General features: G+C 34.5%; 1 protein-coding gene across 5 annotated transcripts in view; it reads left to right on the top strand.

The window, feature by feature from the left end:
• The window catches only part of PTBP2 (polypyrimidine tract binding protein 2), an 80498-nt gene that overhangs the window by 32445 nt on the left and 25993 nt on the right, over window positions 1–22060 (top strand). For 4 of the 5 annotated variants that reach the window (XM_082477586.1, XM_082477585.1, XM_082477587.1 and 1 more), the window contains exons 4-7: window positions 7029–7201; window positions 8162–8305; window positions 14415–14579; window positions 14671–14781. In XM_082477586.1, the coding sequence (XP_082333712.1) occupies window positions 7029–7201; window positions 8162–8305; window positions 14415–14579; window positions 14671–14781 (593 nt within the window). The remainder of the gene's footprint in view (window positions 1–7028; window positions 7202–8161; window positions 8306–14414; window positions 14580–14670; window positions 14782–22060) is intronic. The other variant, XM_082477589.1, reaches the window with a different exon arrangement.

Below are 22060 nucleotides of genomic sequence, written 5' to 3'. Positions count from 1 at the left end.
CAAATACAAAGAGACTAATTTTTTAAATGGACAAAAGGAGGTACACGAATGGCTAATAAGCAGATGAAAATATTTATTAGTCACAAGGAAATCACAATTTATAACTAATATGAGATACCACTTCAGACCAACTAGAATCTAGGCTAAAATTAAACAAATCGGTAATGCCAAATGTTGATGAGGATGTGGAGCGGCTGAAACTATATGCCATTGCTGGTGAGAGTGTAAAATAGTTTGGAACACAGTTTGGCAGTTTCTTATAAAGTTAAACATAAACCCGCCCTATGACCCAGTACTTCCATTTCTAGTTGTACAAATGTGTGTATAAAAAACTATTTATAATGGTCCCAAACTTGAAACAATCTAAATGTCTATCAACAGGAAAATGGATCAAGAAGTTAGTCATACAGTGGATTACTACTCATTAAGAGCAAAAGAATTACTATTAATACATGTAGCAACATGAGTGAATATTAAGAAACAATATATGAAGCAAGAGAAGCCAGACACAAAAGAGTATATACTATGTGATTACCTTTCTGTAAAGAGCAGATAATTAATTTTCAGTATAGAAACCAAAATAATCGTTGCTTGTGGGTGTTGGGGATTAGTAAGTATTAGGACGTTTTCTGGGGTGATGGACATGTTCTTTGTCAATGAACAAAGTTGTAAAATAAATACAAAATTTATTTGAAATAGTAGGCTACCTGTGGAAACCCATCAACTACTTGTAGAGTTCTGTCTTTCTGCAATGTGGAATGTGAGAAGGGGAATGACTAAAAAAGTCCTGGTGGGCAGGGGTCTGGATATAGGATTTGATTTGTTGTACTAAGGAGATTGGACTTCACGATATTTACACTTCGAAAGGATTTTTGTTCCATTTGCATTTTTTAGGGGGCAGAGGGGGGTTACTACTGTACATAGGACAGTTTAAAACTTTAGAATAATCTGCTTTAGAGACACCGAGGTCCTGAATTTTAGAGTCTCCGAAGTAGAATATGGAGAGAAGGATATATGAAGAAATTAGACAATTTCTGAGTTATTTGGAAGTAGACTTTGGTAGAAGTATTAAGAGTTTTGGCCTAGAATCACTGGGTTGATGGATAGTAGTTCCGTTAACAAAGGGAGCAAAGTAGAGAAAGTGATTTGTTTTTGTTGAAAAGAAAGAACAATCTGTTACTGTTATCCTTTTTTTTTAAGTATGTTTAGGAATGATAATGTACTTTGTGACTAAAGAATGAATCAAGTGTTTTTGTAGTGATGGAGTAAAATTTCTTAAAGCCTGTTTCAACATAAGTTTATATAGATTCAATTTATTTTACCTTTTTGAACAAAGGAAACATTGAGTTTTTAAGTTTTTCTGTGGTTTTCCTAACATAGAAAGATGAGAGTCTGTATGTTCAAACAGACCCCAATTTGAATAATAAGACCTTTAAAAACCAGTGACTATACTTACCTGGAAAAATACGCAGTTGTCATCCAGATGTCTCAAAAAGGGACTTTTACAGACAATATTACAAGGACATTTTTATCATTATCAGATACAAAACAGAATTTCATTCTTACATTCCAGCTTTTCCCAAAATGTTTCTTCTAGTTGACTTCACTAGAATTCTGTTTCCAACAGCATCTATCTCAACAGCCTTTCCCTGTCGAGACTTCTTTCTCTACACGTATATTTGTGTCAAAGAAAAAAAGAATTTTAGAAGTGAGAAAAGTTAATGTTATTAGAAACTTAGTCTTGGGGAAATAATCTTATTCAAAACTATTTTGTAATAAACTAGTTCCTTCTTTAGAAGTGTAACATTTCAAAGACACAGCTAGCTCTAACTAGTATTGGAATTGGATTTTATTGGAAGGAATTTGTAACTCTTTGGAAGTGGGGAGGAGGCTTGACAATTGTAAGATATGGTCTCTCCTGAGTCCATTTTTTTATAGGTGTGGAAGTGGAATACCTCTTTAAGTTAGGTATACATGTTTCTGCCAGTGCTGCTGCTGTTCTTTAATATCAGTATTTATTATTGCTGAAAGTATGACTTTTTCTCTGTGTGAAAGAACTGAAATCATTTTATAGATTCTGTTACATGTTATTCAGAATTCTCTTAGATTTCCAATTAATTTTTACATACAGACATTTTTGATATGTTATTTCATTTTTTTGTAATACTTTGAGACTATTCCAGCACGTTGTTTCAGTTTGAATGTTTATGAGGGTCCTAACAGCATGTCCCCTTTCTTGCATAGAGGTGTAGAGGTAACGTGAGCCTTCCTCTAATTTAGTGTAGCCTTCTATATTTTTCCAGCTCATGCATAAGTTACTTTTGGCAACTAGGCTATGCAGCTACTCAGAAATGCAGAGTTACAGGAAGCTTTTACAGTAAACCTAGTAAGATTTTTTTTTTGTGCGGTGACTGTTGGAGTTAACTAAAGCTAGTAGAATAACAGAAGTATTCTCTACCTGTATATACCTACATTTCTGGTTTAACTGTTCTTTGAAATTTGTTTTCCCATATAGAATGCAAAGAGTATGAGCATTCATTTTTCTTAGATTAACTTTATTTTATTTTTTTGTTTTTCTAAAGCCAGCAGCTTGTATAACACTGTGCTTTGCCCTGAAGTCTAACTAAAACTGCTTGAGAGTAAAACTGCTTTGCCTCTCAGTTACATTTCGATAAAGGAAGTTACGAGTGCTTTTTATAAATGCTTGAGTCTGGAAGACTTGGAGAATGAGAATGTACTTATATTTTATTAAATAAGTTTTCACTGGACAGATGAAGTAAAAAGTTTTGAGATGATGCACTTCAAGTTGGTATATACAGTTGAAAGTATAGAACTAGAAGTATTCGTGAATGAGTGGGACTAAAATAATAGACTCATAAAATAGAAGTTGATTTTTGAAACCCCTTACTGGAGTGTCTGTATGAGCAAGTATAGATGGGAACGACTTAAGACCAGAACAGATTGGGGCAGTCCAACCATTTTGGGAAGTAAATGAGTTAGCAGAGGGGTCGAAGCAGGTATCAAATGAGTCAGGGAAGTAAGGAAACTAGAAGTAAGTTATTAAGGATGCTGTGAGAACAGAGAGATTTGGTAAGGTTGAGAGGGCGCACAGCTCTTCCGCCACAGGTGGATTTAACAAATTACCCAGGATCTTGGTGAGACCGTTTTGTGTGAAAACTACAGGTAAAAGCCAGTAGAAGAAAAAAGTCAAAGAGAAAAGAGATGGACTAGGACTGTTCAGAAGTGAAGATGTTCACTTTAGAACTGAGGTAGAAAACTTTTAAGTTTGTATTGGAATGTTCAGTTAGAAACAGTTTCTATGTCCTGTTTTGAATTTGTGAGTAGAAGAACATCCTCCGTAAGCCAGAGGCTTTTTTAAGAAGACATATATGGAAAATAGTATAAAGATTTCTACAGTCTATATGCAGCTTACATGCATGAGTAAAATCATCTTCATAAGATCATCTGTTGTTGAAAAAACAGTCTTTAAAATTCTTTAGTTTTACATACCTAAACCAAAGTTTCTGTCTGGAATTACCTGGGAAGTCTAAGGGAAAGGATTGTGGAAAGAAGTCCAAATTATAGTACTTTGTCTTCTGAAGAATCATAGATCTGTAACCCAGAGAGACCCCATCTTCCTTACTTCTCTAATAGTAAATGGCCTACATGTTTCATAAGTTGAGGCCACACTTTGATTTATTTATTTATTTTTGGCTGCGTTGGGTCTTCATTGCTGCATGTGGGCTTTCTCTAGTTGCGGCGAGCAGGGGCTACTCTTTGTTGCAGTACACAGGCTTCTCATTGGACGGCTTCTCTTGTTGTGGAGCATGGGCTCTAGGTGCATGGGCTTCAGTAGCTGTGGCATGTGGGCTCAGTAGTTGTGGCTCGCGAGCTCTAGTGTGCAGGTTCAGTAGTTGTGATGCAAGGCTTAGCTGCTCTGTGGCATGTGGGATCTCCCGGACCAGGGCTCGAACCCGTGTCCCCTGCATTGGCAGGCGGATTCTAAACCACTGCGCCACCAGGGAAGCCCCAAGGCCACACATTTAGCGTCCTTTCTCTTTTCCAGGGTTGGGGTATTTTTATATATGAAAGTCAGCTTAGTTATATTTAAAGAAATCATCATTTCTCAATTTTACATTCTCATAGTATCATTATTTAAAATTGAGACTTTCATAATATTTAGCACTAAAATATGAATATCTAATAGCCACCCTTTCTGAAGCTATTAACTGAGAGGAGTATCAAGTAGTGTAAAGACAGAGTGTAAATGTTGTTAGTTACATGGCATTTGGCAGAAAAGAACAGATCTTCTCTAGGCCATTATATATTACCTGAAGTTTGTCTTTAGGGTCCTCCTGTAGTAGTGGGTTGAGACTACAGACTATGGAGTCATACTCCTGAGCTTTAATCCTTTTCCTGCCATTTCCTGTCTTTACCACTTAGTAACTCTGACCTTGGGCAGCTTAAGTACCTCTCATTTATAAATGGGATTGATGGGTTATAATAGCAGTCTTTTAAGAGTTGTAAAGTGCCTGGCATGTAGGTTACTGTCAGTGAATGTTAAATATCAATGCAAGAGAAAAGTACCTTCTTTTCTATAAATATGAAACAAACAAACAAGTTATTTATCTTCTTCTTTAACTGTGAAAACTGTCCCAGCTACCTTTTTACTCAGTTGTTTTACTCACCATCCACTGTCAAGAAATCATCCAACACAAATTCAAAACAATAAACTCTTCTATTCTTTTAATAATAGGTTTAGGCAGGTTTTTGCCTTTTGGGAATCATATTCTAAGAATCATTTGAAAAGGGAAGCGTTTTTTTCTCCCTATATGTGTAGTGATGGGTAGTATCTTTATTGTGATTTTTTTTTCTTGCCTTTTTCCCTAAAGGAAAAACAAATTTGCTGTTTGAGTTTCCTGATATCATAACCTATAACTCATGGGACTATAGGTTGGACTGTGAAGTATTTGTTCTTGTTATTCAAACAAATGAATGAACAAGAACACAATCTATCAGATTGCTTTGCCAAGAAAAGGCCTTAGAAGAATATGCATTTGTATGTCAATTATATGTTTTAAGGTATATGTGTATTTTTTTTTTTTTTTTTTTTATAAATTCATTTATTTATTTATTTATTTTTGGCTGTATTGGGTCTTCGTTTCTGTGCGAGGGCCTTCTCCAGCTGCGGCAAGCGGGGGCCACTCTTCATCGCGGTGCGCGGGCTCTCCCGTGGCCTCTCCCGTTGCGGAGCACAGGCTCCAGACGCGCAGGCTCAGCAGTTGTGGCGCACGGGCTCAGTCGCTCCGCGGCATGTGGGATCCTCCCAGACCAGGGCTCGAACCCGCGTCCCCCGCACCGGCAGGCAGACTCCCAACCACTGCGCCACCAGGGAAGCCCTATATGTGTATTTTTTGATTCCCTGCTTTAACTTAAAGTATCATTTAACAGACCCAATGATGATTTTGTTAAAATAAGATGCCGCAAAATAGGAAATTCAGCCTGTTTCTGATAGGTTCAGGTGCCTGTGCACATACATGTTTTCCTTACTTATGGAAGGAAGTGTGGAGAGCTTTTTGTAGTTCTTATTTTTGGAATGATGAAGAGCTAACCAGCAAGATTTTTCTGATAATATATTCAGAAGCCAGAGCTTACTACTCTTCTGTACAGAGTCAACTTAAGGGAATTTTTAAATGCATTGGCTGTTCGTTGATGTATATAAACTTGAGTGAAACTGTTAAACTATGACTTAATTGACACTTTAAGTTATACTTACCAGGTGAATTCACATATTATCTCTGATCATCCAGTAAAATCACTACCACATCACCCTCTTCCAGTCCTCTGCTAAGTCACTTGTAATCACATTACTGTGCTTTACTTTCTCCATAGCACTTAATCACTATAATAAATTATCTGGTTCATGTACTGGGTAGTACATCTCTCCCACTAGACTACAGGAGAGCATCAGGGATCTTACTGCTTACTGTTCACTGCTGTACCCCCAGAACCTAAAAAAGTGCCAGACATATTCTTGATACTCAGTAACTGTTTAAAGAATTAATGTTTGAATAAATTTTGAAGGCACTTAGAAGATCTCGATGGTCTTAGAATTTTACAGATAGTATTGAATGTTTTCTGGGGGTGTACTGTAAAGTACCAAAAATTGTATCAAAATGGAGTATACATGCATATTTCTCACTGTGTAAGGATTCTTCAGGTTAGTTAGATTCTCAGAAATATCCTTGAGTTCTTAGAAGATTAAGAACCACCAAAACACCTATTTTATTGCATCTTTAGTAAGTTTGGTTTTTGGTTTTTTTTGTTTATTTTTTGTGTTTTGGTAAAGCTTTGGAATAAAAGCAGGCAACTAATTTGTTGTTTAAAATATATCACTTTAAAGCTCAGAGTAACAGAATAAGATAATCAAGTCCATGAGTGATTTATAGTAGATTTTGATAGTGACAAAACATTTAGGTAGAGGAATGTGACCCGTAGTGTGGATTGACTGCATAATAATTTTTACAGCATTGCCTTCTTTGATTCCATTTTTTAGCACATTTTTCAAATTGAACAATTTAGAATTTCTCAGGTAAAATTATAATCTAATTTTTGCTAAGTCAAAATTTTCACTTTTTTGTATTTTCCTTAGTCTTAGACTAAGTCTTAGACGCTTTATTAGTCTCTAATAAGACGATTGAATTGTAAGATAATTGTGTTCTATAGCCATTGACCATTTCTTTATGAAATTGCATCTTAATGTTTTTGATTATCACTTGCTACTCTTTACATATGCTATCCAGAAATATATTTACCCAATAGTAATCTTAATTGATGATTTCATTTAGTAGTAATTGGTGGATATGATTTTCTCTGTTACTTTGTAAACCTGGTTTTTGAATTTTTAGGAAGTATCCCAAGTATGCTCAGCTCTGTTTTTAAGTTCTTTATTAAAGTTTGTTTTGTGATTTTTTTATGCAAATAAGGAAAATCAATATACTAAAGACTGTTTCTTTAATGTCTTTCAGCCAATGGTAATGATAGTAAAAAATTTAAAGGAGAAGATAAAATGGATGGTGCCCCTTCTCGTGTACTTCATATTCGAAAATTACCGGGTGAAGTGACAGAAACTGAAGTTATTGCTTTAGGCTTACCTTTTGGTAAGGTGACCAACATCCTTATGCTGAAAGGAAAAAATCAGGTATATTTCTTTCAGGACTTACAAAATGTTAAGCCCCAGCTATGCAGCAGGTGTGAATTAGCTGTTGCCTGATGAAAGGATGGTATATAGTAGGTTACTTTTCTTAAAGAACATGACAGAAGTCTTACTCTGACTTTTCCTTGTAGCTGTGTTTGGGAAGCTAATGCTAGGGAGCTAAAAGGAATAAGTCACCGTAGTTTTCAAATTTTGCCTTTTAAATTCCTTTTAGGACTCTAATTGAACTATTGGTCAATGAGATTGTGGGAAATACAGATGAAATACTTCTTTTATTGTGGCTTTGCTCTTTGTAATATCGGAAATCAGTAAGGACACTAGCAGCATCTTATCCTTTAGGCTTATCCCAGGGAAATATTTATCTGATAACATTAGAAAAAGATAGTCATTAGTCCCAGGTATTCTATATTGAATAGTTATACCTGTGGCAGTAGGGTCCAGGTATATTAAAAATTAAATTTTGTTTTAAAGTTTCTAATGATACCATTTAGAAGAATTTAGAGAAATTTAATGTTCTCTTAAATATAGTTAATATCACTAATAATATGACATTTAATTTTTTTCTTTGTTAAATTGTAAATGCTTTTAAAATGACTTGGAGTTCTCTTATGTTTCCTAGGTTAGGAGTGGTAAAATTCTGGTGCTGGAAAATGTTTAGATTTTATTTTCTCTAGCCTTTGTTAGAGTGGGTACATTTGTAGTGTATGGAAAATCAGAGGTGGAAGTACTTTATATTCTAAGAGCTTTCTTCTCAGTTTAGCTTTAATTGTATCTCTAAACTTCAGTAAGGGATTTCTAATTCTACCTACTAGAGCATCTAAATGTAACTTGAAAGGTTATATTCTAGATACTGATTTTTCTAATGAGCCAAATAGATTACACAGATATTGAAGTTTATTTGAATTTGATTCATAATATTAAGATTTTTGCTATTTAAATTTTCAGGCATTTTTGGAACTAGCAACAGAGGAAGCAGCTATTACTATGGTTAATTACTATTCTGCTGTGACACCTCACCTTCGTAACCAACCAATTTATATTCAGTACTCCAATCACAAAGAACTAAAAACAGATAATACATTGAACCAAGTGAGTATGTGTAGGTACATAAATAAAATGGCCTAGAACCTATTAAGAATATCATAAACATATTAGCAGAAAAAATTTTTTTCACCATTCAGAAGATTTTTCTATGAGCATTTTCTTGTTTTTTGTTTTTTGGTTTTTTTGTGGTGTTTTCTTGTAGCATGTTAAAGTATTAACCATTATGTTAATTTACAGAAAGTATGTGTGGTCTGTTATTTTCATATTTTAAATTAATACTGGATAAATTAGTTAAATAGCATTTTTTCAGTGCTTTTAAGGTTCTGGTCAAAGTGTTCTTTTTCTTTGTGCAAATTAAAGTTTTTGTATAGAAACTGTCTGAGGTAGGACTTAAGCATAAACTGTTTATGCAACTCTGCTGCTTAGACTTCAATGTACGAAGTTCAGTCCCTTTGGTTATTTGACTTTTTTTTTTTTTAATTTATTTATTTTTGGCTGTGTTGGGTCTTCGTTTCTGTGCGAGGGCTTTCTCTAGTTGTGGCAAGCGGGGGCCACTCCTCATCGCGGTGCGCGGGCCTCTCACTGTCGCGGCCTCTCTTGCTGCGGAGCGCAGGCTCAGTAATTGTGGCTCACGGGCCCAGCCGCTCCGCGGCATGTGGGATCTTCCCAGACCAGGGCTCGAACCATTGCCCCCTGCATTGGCAGGCAGACTCAACCACTGCGCCACCAGGGAAGCCCTGTTTGACTTTTTATAGATCTTAATTTCTTATGGAAAAACTCCTATTGAGGATCTGTTAATGGTTTTCCTGGGGGAAAAATGTAACAATTGAGAATATATGAATGTGTTGATCTTTTAAAAATGTGATGTAGAAGATATTAATTATCTAAAATTATTTATTTAGAAAAAGTGTAAGAATGGTTTTAGATCTAAATACATAGGATTGCAATAAAAACTGGTCTAAAAATTTCAGCTCTTCAAATGCAGTTTTTAGCTAATTATATCTGTTTTAGTAAAATCTATACTGTGGCTCTTGTCTTATCAAAAATTAAATGGAAAACAATTCCTCATAGATTTTAACCTTTGTAAAAAATAATTTAAGATCATTTTGATAGTTCATGAAAAATAAGCTTGTAAAACTTTTTGCCTAAGAGATAAGGCTAAAATTTTCAGTTGTTTTTTTAATTTGATAATTTTTATTTCTTTTGAACCAGAAGTTGTACTTCTCAGAATTGATTATGAGGAAATATGCCACAAGAAAATATCTATTCTCTATTCTTTTTACTTAGAGTTTAAAATGGCATTTAATATCCCAATTTTATTTTACATGTTAGTATTTTCAGTAATTAGTGAATGCATTCTCATTTAAAAAGATTCAAATGAAAATGATGTCGAAAGAATAAAGGTAAGGCATCTATAGATAGATATATATATGTAGGGGAGGGGGATTTGTAATTTCAAATAGGATAACCAGTGGAAGCCCAACCAACAAGTGACATTTGAGTGACAAACTTCAAAGTGATTAGAGAATAAGGCACTTACTGCAGTCTTGGTTATATTCCAGACACAGGGAGCAGTCAGTGCAGTGTTCCTTATGTTGAAAATAATTTTTTTGACAGCCATATTTTTGATTTTCAAAAGTTCTTCTTTGATACCCTTTTTACCTTGCAATTGGTCATTCTTTACAGTTACTAATTAATGGTATTTTAAAATATTTGACTGTATCTTTTACTTTCTTTAGTATTAGCTGTTATGTTTATCTTGTTCTCTCTATTCTTCTCTTCCTCCCACCCACCCTCATTGTCTGTTTATATTTCAGAATGGACAATTTAGGTTTTATTGGACTTGCATGCTTTCCTCTAGAGTAAGGTAATGAGGACTTGGATACTAACCTGGGATTCCCCCAAATGCCAGAGGTCTTTATTCTTGGCCTTCAAAACTCCTTTTAGAGTTTCTGTTCTTTTAAGGGAGTGTTTAGTTGTTGTTGCTTTTGTTTTTATTATTTAATTATAAGTTGGTTGATGGTGAGGAGGAGGAGGATGTTTGTTAGCCATACTTTCTGTTAACCCTTTTATTTTCACATTCTCCTCCCTCCTGTGTACCTACCAGTTTCTAATTTGATTCCTGTGGCTGCTACCAGTGCAAACCCTGTTTGCTATGTGTTCACTATGTCTTCTGTCCATGCATTTTCTGAGTTCTGGGAATTTGATCAAATTATTCTGAGCTAGTGATTACCTTCTCTCTTCAGTATCTGCATTTATTCCATTTTGTACTTATTTATAGTCATTTTAATAGTGTTTTATAATAGAAGAGAGACAAATGAATGTGTGTGTCAATCATGAATTCTTCCGTAACCTTTCATCAAATCAGTAAGTCCTGTGAATTCACTCTTTTCAATATCTGCCCAGTTTTCTTCTTTCTTGCTACTTCATTTGCTCAGACACAATCATCTCTTGGCTATATTACCTAATAGCTTTCTTTTACTATCTTTCTTCATTTTCATCTTCAATTCTTTCTCCCTAGTACAGCTGCGCGTGTGTGTGTGTATGAGTGTATCTCTTTCTAAAATGCCAAATCTGACTAAGTTACTCCCCTACAGCAAATCCTTTTCATGCTCAGGGTAAAGGCCCTTTCTGAGATGAGTACTGTTTCTGTCTTATGGCTACTCCCACCCTATTTTCCTGTGCTTCTATCCCAGTAGTAAGTGTAGCGCCTATAACCTGGCATGCTTTCTCTTATTTTGTCTTTGGAGGCCATTGTGTTTCTGTGCTGTCCCTTTTACCTGGAATATTGTGGCCTGCCTGCCTTTGCACCACCTTTCCATCCCTCACTTCACATGGCCACTTGTTAGACATCTTCGGGTTTCCCATTAGTTAGTTTCCTTGAAAGCCATCCTCTGATCCACAGAGTGGATTAGGTTTGGATTAAGAACCCTTAATACAAATGAAGCTCACAGTGAGATGCTGCCATGTATACCATACTGGATAAAATTAAGACCGGTAGTACCAAGTATTGGAACAATGTAGAGAAGCTTGAACTTCCGTAAATAAGTGATGAGAATGTAAATTGGTAGAATCATTTTTAAAACCTTGAAATATCTACTAAAGCTGAGCATATACATATTCTTTGACGTAGTAATTTTTACTAGTCACGTATCTGAGAAAATACATACATATGTGCATGAAAAGATACGTATAAGAAAGTTCATGGCACACTGTATGTAATAGCCCAGAGCTGGAAATGATCCACACGTTCAGCAGCTGTAGAATGTGTTGTGGTATATTTATTCGTTGGAATACTGACTGGCAAAAAGAATGAACAAGCTACTGGTGCCTCTAGAAATTGGATGAACATCATAAAAATTACGTTTATTGGAAGAAGCCAGATCAAAGTAGAACACATACTATATGGTTCCATTTATATAACTGGGAGAAAGCATGTATGTGGCTTCTGGAGTGTTGGTAATGTTCTATTTTTTATGTAGATAGTCCTTTCACAGATATGTTCTATTTGTGAAGTTTTATTGAGCTGTATATACTTACGATTTGTGTCCTTTTATGTGTATATGATTGTTTCAATATGAAGTTTAATTAAAATCTAGGTTGGCAAGCCAACTCTGCTCCATGAATTTTTTTTAAAAACGTATGAAGAGGCTTCCCTGGTGGCGCAGTGGTTAAGAATCCGCCTGCCAGTGCAGGAGACACGGGTTCGAGCCCTGGTCCAGGAAGATCCCACATGCTGCAGAGCAACTAAGCCTGTGCACCACACTACTGAGCCTGCTCTCTAGAGCCTGCAAACCACAACTACTGAGCCCACATGCCACAACTACTGAAACCCACACGCCTAGAGCCCGTGCTCTGCAACAAGAGAAGCCACCGCAATGAGAAGCCTGCGCACCGCAACGAAGAGTAGCCCCTACTCGCCACAACTAGAGAAAGCCCGCACACAGCAATGAAGATGCAATGCAGCCAAAAATAAATAAATAAATAAGTAAATTTATTTATTTAAAAAAAATGGGGGAGGGAGATGCAAGAGGGAGGAGATGTGGGGATATATGTATAGCTGATTCACTTTGTTATAAAGCAGAAACTAACACACCATTGTAAAGCAATTATACTCCAATAAAGATGTTAAAAAAAAAAAGCTACACATAAATGAGACAAAAAAAAAATGTATGAAGTTACTTGTTAATGATAATAGAGAATGTAATTGTTAAAGTGAAAAAGGAAGATGGAGAACAGTGAATAGTATGGGAAAGAAAAGTATGCAGTAGATGAGTACTTAACATGTTTGTATGGCATACATATATACATATATGCTTGTGTATGTAGGGAAAGCAGACAGGGTAACTGGGTTGCAGAGGAACCTTAACTTTTTATACTGTTTGGATAGTACACCATGATCATGTGATTCCTATTTTAAGAAGACGTTCCATTGTTTAAAATAGCAGATGTTAGAGTTGTTCTAAGTTGTGATATTTCCATGCTTATTTTAATAAATGTATATAAAGACATGTTCACTAATGAAGAAAGTGAACAGTGAGCTACTTGCAGTGAGCTACTTAAAATACTTTAGTTAAATATATATTGGGTTAAATATGTTCAGATGTTTAAATTAACAAACATTGTTCTAGAAATCTTTTTATCCCTCTTTTTTTATAACTATTCTTTATAGTAGTATAAATGTGCCCATTGTATTAAATATTTATTGTATGTTTCAAAATGTTGGATTTGAATTAACAAGTCACTTTAACATAAATTTATAGGTCATATTTTACTTAATTAGCATTTAGATGATGAAGTTTGACTAGATGAGTGTGTGATCTCTTTGAGTACCAAGCTATATGATTTCCTGGTTATATAATATTTCAGTGAAATGACCATCCTCCCACCTTTTTTGAGATATAATTCACATACACATTGTTTGAGTTTTAAGGTGATGTGATATATTTATATTTTGCAAAATGATTACCACCACCACATTAGTTAATAGGTCCAGAAAAAATATGACACTTCATGATTTTGAGGTCATATTTGCATAGGGCCATGCTAATCTCTGTGTTGTTCCAATTTTAGTATATGTGCTACTGAAGGGAACACTGATCATTCCTTATTATCATAAGTGTTCTCATTCTTTTGTGTCCACCTTCCTTTTCATTCATCACTGTGCTCTGTTTATATTCCTGTTATCTGCCAATACAACTTTTTCAAACTATAAAGCAGTGTAGAGGTATTTGTCATTATTATATCTAACAGTTATTTGCCTTTATATAGGTTTTCTGACCCCAGATAAGGTAGAAAGAAATTATTCCTTATCAGTGAATCTGTCAGTAATAATAGGAAAGGCATAATAGTAATAAAGGCAGTCTTTTTGGAGCATTTAACATATGATTTAGTTGACAGATTTTCTAAAAATACTGTATTTTTTCAGTTCCATATATATATTTTTTCACATTTTAAAATCTCAGAAATCAAGATGTGTCTTATAATAGTTGATCTGTCATGGTTTAATTATCAATATCTTACTAGTCCTATGTAAAATAATAGTGTATTAGATACCATAACATGTATGGAAAATATTCTTCATATTTTATTTTGAAGTATTCCTGAAAATTTTATAGCTTTGTAGTATGGTATACATCAATTTCTGTTCTAAAAATTTTGGTTTCAGAAGTTATGCTAGTATGAAAAAAAGACTTAATTTGTAACTGAATAATCTTCTTCTCGGATTTATTGGAAATAATAAGGTTTATGGGAGTTCTTTTGGATAATCTAGTAATCCCCTTGTTAAGGTTTACTATGTGCCTTTTTTATGGAATGAATAATGTTAAAGTTTCATTGTTCTCTAGAAGTTTCTGTTTAAAACATTTTCTGAATCTGTCAGACTACATCTTGTTGTTTTGAGAATAAATTACACTGACTGTCTTTCTTGTTCCACATTGGTCCCAAACCCTAGATAATTGTTTTGAAGTAAATACTAGTATAATACTTGAATTATAATCCCTGGCTCATGGCAGGTGCTCAAAAGTATTTATTGAGTATTAAATTTTATTTAATCTATATGTGTTCTAGAAAAGAATTTAATATTGTAACGTGTAGCAAAGTATAGGTGAAAATACCAGGAATGTTTCTAAAGTGCTTATCTTTCATTTTTTAGCGTGCTCAAGCAGTTCTTCAAGCTGTGACAGCTGTCCAGACAGCAAATACTCCTCTTAGTGGCACCACAGTTAGTGAGAGTGCAGTGACTCCAGCCCAGAGTCCAGTGCTTAGAATAATTATTGACAATATGTATTACCCTGTAACACTTGATGTTCTTCACCAAGTAAGTTTAGTTTAATTTGCATGTTTATCTATAAAATTGAGAAATAATAATACAGTAGATAAAATTTGTTTTGATTTTAATGTTTTAACAGATATTTTCTAAGTTTGGTGCTGTATTGAAGATAATCACATTTACAAAAAATAACCAGTTTCAAGCTCTTCTCCAGTATGGCGATCCAGTAAATGCTCAGCAAGCAAAACTAGTAAGTCTAGCTTTTTTTTGAGAGAGTGGCAGATTTTGTGTTTGTAATTTTCAGTGGCAGATAATGTATATGTATATACACATATATATGTGTAGCTAATGTTATTAATACTGACATAACTTAGCAATACCATATAGCATTTTAGATGGCACACATTATTGTCATTAAGATAGTATTAGAAAAGCTTAGTATTTATGATAAAAAAAATGTTTATTTTTAACATTACTCATATTTGTAGTTATCTGTAATATAGGCTTATATTTTGCATTTTTGTTTGATTTAGGTCCAGAAGTTTTGTGCTCTTGAGGATATAGCAGGATTGTATTGTGCATGCATACCTGTATAAGATTTTACATTTTCCAGTGGGAGTTTCAAAGTAATTAATTTAGCTATAAGATAGTTTGGCTGAAATACATCAATAGACGTGTGGCTCAATACTATGATAGGCTCTCAGTCTATTTCCAGTATTCTTTTTAAGTATTTTTTTAAAAGATAGGTTTTTTGAATAAGTTCTTAGTCTCCCTTTTATTCACATTACTTACCTTTTTGTTGTTGTTGTTATTTTATATGGACGGTAAGAAACTGTTCAAAGCAGTAAAATCTACCCCTGTCATAGCTACCACTGAAAACTGCATACCATATTTTTGTTTCTAAATGCCTAATCTTCTGTTTGTGTATCTTATTTAAATCTACCTTTGTCTATCTCTTTAACTTCTTGTGCTGTAGTATCTCATTTTTATTCCATTATTAAAACATTAAATATTTATTATTAAACCATTAAATCAACTGTCTCTACTTATATTTGTCTTACCTTTTTTCTCCCTTTCACACTTTTACTTTCAGACTAATTATGGTCTATTACTTCAATACTTCCTCCAGATCAAGATAGCTTGTATGGAACCAGGCCATTTTTAATTATTGTTTCATTGCATTTCATCCTTAGAATCTCATTTGGGGAGCAAAAATAGCTTCAGGTAGCAGAAAGGCTTTACTAGTAATAATAGCATAATTGAAATGGTTTACCAAGTGCTGTTATCTCATTTTTTTCTGACTACTCCGTGTTATAAACAGAACAGGAATTTTTCCTGTGTTACAAGGGGATTCTAAGATTTAAAGAAGTAAATTACTTATAATGTACACTATCTGTAAAGTTGACATTTTTTTAGTCTAGTTTTCTCCAGTGTGTTGCTACTCACTGGTTCCCAATTGCATGATCTAATCATATTATGTTTCCCTTTTCAGCAATTAGAATTCTTTAAAAAAAAATAATTGTCTTTCCTAACATGCCCCAGCCCTCCAACTTTGGAGCTGTTTTATATTTAAAGAGTTACCAAAATCATTGTGGTATGAGGTTTGATGAATAGCAGACAATCTAGAAGCCATGTTCTCGATGGCACTTTTCACAGCTTCAAACAAATTTAAATATAGTGTGCATTTTTCTTAATATGGAATATTTTCTTTGTCATTCCCTTCTGATCCAGAGGAGGAGTATTTGGTAAAGGACCAGTGAAATGGAATTTGATTCAGAATTAATACTGCATTTGGGCTCCACAACTCAATGGGGAAAGTAGTTTATATATATCTTTCAGTATTTGATAGGTTTTCATTTAACCAGTCTTCTGTGCACAGAAAATAAGCATTACACTTGGTGTTTGTGAATGTTTATATACACTCAGTTCTTCTCTGCAAAGATCTACAATTGTAATTCTAAGAAAGTAGGTAATAATTAAGCTTTAATTCTGGTATCTGAACTCAACTATATTTCACTTATTGGAGAAGGAAAAAGGAGTTTGTTTCCTCAGCTTGCTTGTCCCAATTTCTTTTAATCCAGATTCCTTGTTTAAACATACACTTTTGATGACTCCAGTCATTTTTCTTGATGCCTTTATCTGGACTGTGGACTGTACCTAGAGAATATCACATAATCTAACCAATTGGTACCAGTTTAAATTCTTCAGCATCAACTACAAATAGGCCCTCTGCTTGCAAAATCTTACCACATTTCTTCAGTCTGTTCTCCCATTTTCCACAATAACTATATCGGATTGAAATTTCTCTTTCCACCAAGTCTCTCTTCACTCTTTCTTACGACCTTGCCTGCTGCTTCTCAGAAAAAATAGAAACTATCAGATGGAAACTCCATCAGTATTTCTCACAAAATCTACTTATACCCACACATATCTGTCTCTTCTAAATAAAAGGCATAGGTATTTCTAAGACCAGTAAACACCAGATACCATCCTCTTCTGCCTCTTAAGAGCCTTTGCATTTTCATCCCCTCTTTCTCTTGTATTTTTCTCTTTGTTGGTTACTTCTCACCAGTGTTTCAAGTGTGCTTAAGTGTTCTCTCATTTTTTAAATGAATTTACCCTTAATTCTGTATTCCATATATCTGTCCATCTAACACCTTGTCTCTCTTCCCTTTTTTCATTTATAACTAGACTTCTTAAATAAGCTGTCTTTATTTGCTGTTAATACTTATTATCCTCTTCTTATTTCTCTACTTAGAGTAATTTGGTTTCAGCCCCTATTTATCCATATTTTTCTCCCTCGTGTCACCAATGATCACTAGAGTAGCTAAATCTCAACAGAATTATTCAGTCCTTATCTTAACTAACCTTAGGTAACATTTGACATTGAACCTTTCTTTCCCTTTCTTAAAATCCTCTTTTCTCGTGGTCTCTGACACTTCTCACCTATATATATCCCACGTCTCTGTCCCTTCCTTGTTATATCCCTCCCCTTCCACCACGAGGACTTCAGCTGTTACACACAGCTCAGTTACACCTTTGTGATTCTGACAGTACTCACATCACTTTTTCTAGCTCAGACCTCTTCTAAGAGACCCAGATTAGGAACCCATGGACCATGGGGCACCTTCAAATTTAGCGTGTTCAGTTAACTCCTGTCACCACCACCCCCCACCACCAAAAATACGAAAGCCTGTATTTTCTATGTCAATAAAGGTCAAGGTACTATGAATCTAAGAAACAAGCCAGAAAACATTGAATCTTCCTTTATTCCTCTTCCTTTCAGCTTAATACCAAATAGTACTGATTCTAGATCCTAAATTTCTGTTGAATCTATCCTTTTGTCTCCAACTCTCTTGCCATCACCATAGCCTAAGCTAGTGTCATTCGAAGTGTTGGTCTTTGATGCTACAAGGAGCTTGTGCCAAAATACAAATCAGCATACTTTTAGCTATAGTTTGTTTAGTGTCAGTGTTGATAATAAATTCGGACACAAGCTTCTCTTCATGCAGAGTGACTTGGGTTGCTAGTCCATGAACCACAGTTTGAGTAGCACTGATCTAAGCCATCATCTCTTAAATCTGTGCTTCATTGGCCTTCTGACAAAACTCACCACTTTGAGTTTTAAGAATGATCTCAAAGTCATTTCTTCCTTTCTCAGTGCCCTTCAGTGACTGATTTTTGTCCTTAATATAAAATTCTCCTTCTTTAACATAGCTTATAAAACTAAATCTTGCCTCTCCAGTCTCATCTTCCACCTCTTTAACCATATTGGACTTCTTTAAATGCTTGCATATGCTATATATTCTCTGATCTCCGGGCTTACAGCTTGCTGTTCTGTTTGCTGAAACTGTTCTCTCCATCTCTTTATGCCCAACTTCTACCTCTCTTTCAAGTATCAGTTTAGAAGTCTCTTCTCAGAGAGGTCTTTCATAACCTTTCAACTAGATTGGATCCCTTCCTTTCTTAGTTCTCACCACTGCACACCAAACTTATAATTACTTGTTAAGTGTATTATCTGTTGGACTATAAGTTATATATGAGTGAGTATCATGTCTACTTTGTTCCCTGCTACATTTTTAGAACCTAGCATAGTGTATGGTGTATTACAGGTATTAGGGCTTTTTCAACCCGTGTCACAACTTTCCCAGCATCTGGAGTGCTGTAGATCCTTCCAACCTTTCAACCATCCATGTACATCTCGGTGTGTTATAAAATGAGTTGGTTCTAAACTTTGTAATTCAGTTGCTGTATTTTTATGCTTGTAACAGTAGAGATCATGTAAAATTTATAGGTAAGGAATAAGAATTTGGGAAGAGAATCTCAAGCCTGCTTCTCCACTTCTATAATGATTGTTGTTCAAATGAATGAGAGAATGACAAAATATTGCTTATGCCCTGGGAATTCATTTAGCAGGCATAGTGTACTTTTAGGTTTGGGGCAAGAGAATTATAGTATTCTTTAAAGTATGGTCCAGAGCCCATTCTTTTCAGACTGTGGTCCAGATACATTCTTATCATATAGATTGCTTATACAAAATGGGACTCTTTGGCTATCCTGAACTAACAGTTCTCATCTTTGGGGTTGGGAGCCCACTACTCTGTTTTGTTTTGAATGCCCTGGGAATCACTGCTATGTAAAGGCAGCTTGAGTGACAGAGCCAACCAAACTTTCCATATATTAGTTATGATCTTTGGCAATTATTTTCAGTTAATTGGAATTCTTTCCCCCTAGCATTTTGCTTTATAAGAGAAGAGCAACTCGGAAAAAAACATATTAACAATGGAGTTTTATTAGTGAGGGTTGGAGGGGAAAAATGTAACCATCTCCTAAATTTGTCCTGAGGTTGGCTTTAAAAACCTCTTAAGTCAACAGAAAAGGTAATGTATATTGAGGGTTGACATTTAGGGTGGTAATCACAAGTCATTGTAACAATCATAATTGTCAAGTAAAAAGTAAATTGTTTTAAATGATCTTCACATTTATTAAAGAAAATGCCCTAATGCATTTTTCAAAAATCTTGTTTATTGTCAAGCAGTGTACTGGGCAAAGATATCACTTACTGTGGCTTTCTAGTTCGGTTTCTATATTTTCGAGAAATAGAAGTAATCTCCTTTTCACCTGGACTTTTAAAAATTGTTTTATACAACCCTGAAATTATAACACACATGGTAGAAAATAGCTGTTTTTGTTTTTATGTTATTAGAGACACCTTTTCAGGTGTGTTATCTATTTCTATTAGGAATGTGTACAGTTGACACTGGACAGTGACACTGTGTCTTTTGGAAATCCTTTAATATGGTCACTCTGTTTTAATATGCAAGTGGATTGTTTCTCATTAATGATTCCTTCCAGGAGAGTGTATTTCATTAGTTTCATTGGTGGCTTTTCCTGTTTTTAATCCATATGCAATGTTTTATTGTGTTGTTAATTATACATTCTGTATTTAACATTTTTACTGAGTTTACCATGTTTTTGCCATAAATCTTATACTTCATATGAAAATACTTTTTCCTGATTGTTTTTGTGTACTCCAAACCTTCCCTTTGCATAGACACATTTGAGAGGCCTTTCTGCAAATTAACTTGAGCTTTTACTGTCAGAAATCTTTGCTCTAGCAAGATCACTGCAATTCCGACTGCTGAACACAGACTGACTTGTGTGCTGCCATTATTTCCTGGAATTTTGCAAACACGTGAGCTTGAAGTGAGCTTGCATATATAGTTTAATTTGATTTTTCTCCTTACCTCATTTGTAGTCATCTTACCTCAGCCAGCTATTGAAAGTGCCTGGATTTCTATTCTCATGTATCCTCAGCTCTTGTTCCTCTCGTATGTTGCTAACAGGTGATTTTAATTTACATATTGTTTCCTGATTTCTCTAGCTTTTGTATCTTAGGTATACTTGTGTATCTTCCATCTACATAAAGATATATTTTTTTTAATTAAAGGAAGAATGTCAAAGGCTTCTAGAGGGCTTTCTAGCAGTTAGCATATTCATTGTAGGTATTTGGCAGTCAACCTCATTGAAAGAACTCAGCCCCAAAGAAACTCTGCTTATTGTGAAGTTAGTGATTTTGTGTCAGTACATTACTTTTTGCATTAATTTAGATAATATGACCCAAAGCCAGGTCTTTTCTTACAAGATATCAGATTTTTTTGTATGATGTTATTGAAATAGTAACCTAAGAGTGAATTTTGCTGCTCATCTTTTGACGTTCATATACTGGGGAGAGATACGATTCTATTACTTGGCTCAACATTTCCCCTATAGGAATGAGTAAATGAAGACCTATTTTCAATGCTTTGTTTGCCTTTACAGCAGAGTATTGAATTAATACTTATATTATTCTGGCTGAGAGAGTTGATACTTGGCTTTCATTCTCATGTGATGATAGGTACATTGCCTAATTCAAATATAATTCAAATCCTGATGTGTATGTAGTCCCTTTAAGTGAGTTTTCACCAGTAATGTATTGAAATTGGTGAACTTGGGTTGAATTGTGTTTTTAGGTTAGTTTTTAGCTTGGTAAATATATTCACATAAATCTTAACTTTTTTTTGAATTTTATTTTATTTATTTTTTTATACAGCAGGTTCTTATTATCTGTTTTATACATATTAGTGTATACATGTCAATCCCAATCTCCCAATTCATCCCACCACCACCACCCCCCCCAACACTTTCCCCCTTGGATAAATCTTAATTTTGTATATTAAAGGAACAGGTTTTCTTTTGTTAGAGTGGGAATATTTTAATTATAAGCTTTATATACATAAGGAGCTCTAGAGGTTTACTTTTTCTGTAACAGGGAACTCTTGATTATATTTAAGTCTGTTTCAGTTACTTTCCTTCTTCAACAATGTGACAATTAAAATAGTCATACTGAGGTAATACAAAAATTCTCTTTCAAACATCAAATGTGAAAAATATGTTGGTCTACTATTAATATAGTTCTGGTTTTACACACTTAATAGATCTTGGTCTGTGTGATCTATTTATGTATTGTTATCAGAAGAATTGTTTTCATTTTTGAGGTGAATTATAGAGCTAAACATGTTCTTCATTTCTGGACTGTTATTTTATACAGTAAATGTTCATTCTTCTAATGAAAAATTAACAGTGTGTTCCCCTGTTCTCTAGTTCGTTCCAGGTTTCTATCCAGCTGGAGTAGCATTGGTGATTATATAGGAACAGAAAAAAACATAATCATCATAACAGCAGCACAGTCCTTTATAATTCATGATATGCTTTTACATATGTGATCTTTTATCTAATCCTCATAATCCTGCAAGGAAACATGGCAGCCATTGTCATCTCTGTTTTCCAGGTTCAGAAAGATTCTGAGATTCAGAAAGGTTAAATAACTTGTTCAAGATGACCTTTCAACTCTAGAGTTTGTACTCCTTCTATTCCAGAACTTTCCTGGGATGACGTTGAATTTGCTTATTCAGCAAGTTATTCTGATTCAGGTTGAACAACCTAGGTTAAGGAAGATAATATTGGATTGGCCAAAATGTTTGTTGGGG

Source organism: Balaenoptera physalus (assembly GCF_965194825.1).
Source record: "Balaenoptera physalus genome assembly, chromosome: 1".
In the NCBI taxonomy this organism is placed as follows: domain Eukaryota; kingdom Metazoa; phylum Chordata; class Mammalia; order Artiodactyla; family Balaenopteridae; genus Balaenoptera; species Balaenoptera physalus.
The sequence above is the reverse complement of the archived record's forward strand: the minus strand, read 5'-3'. Positions and strand labels throughout refer to the sequence as shown.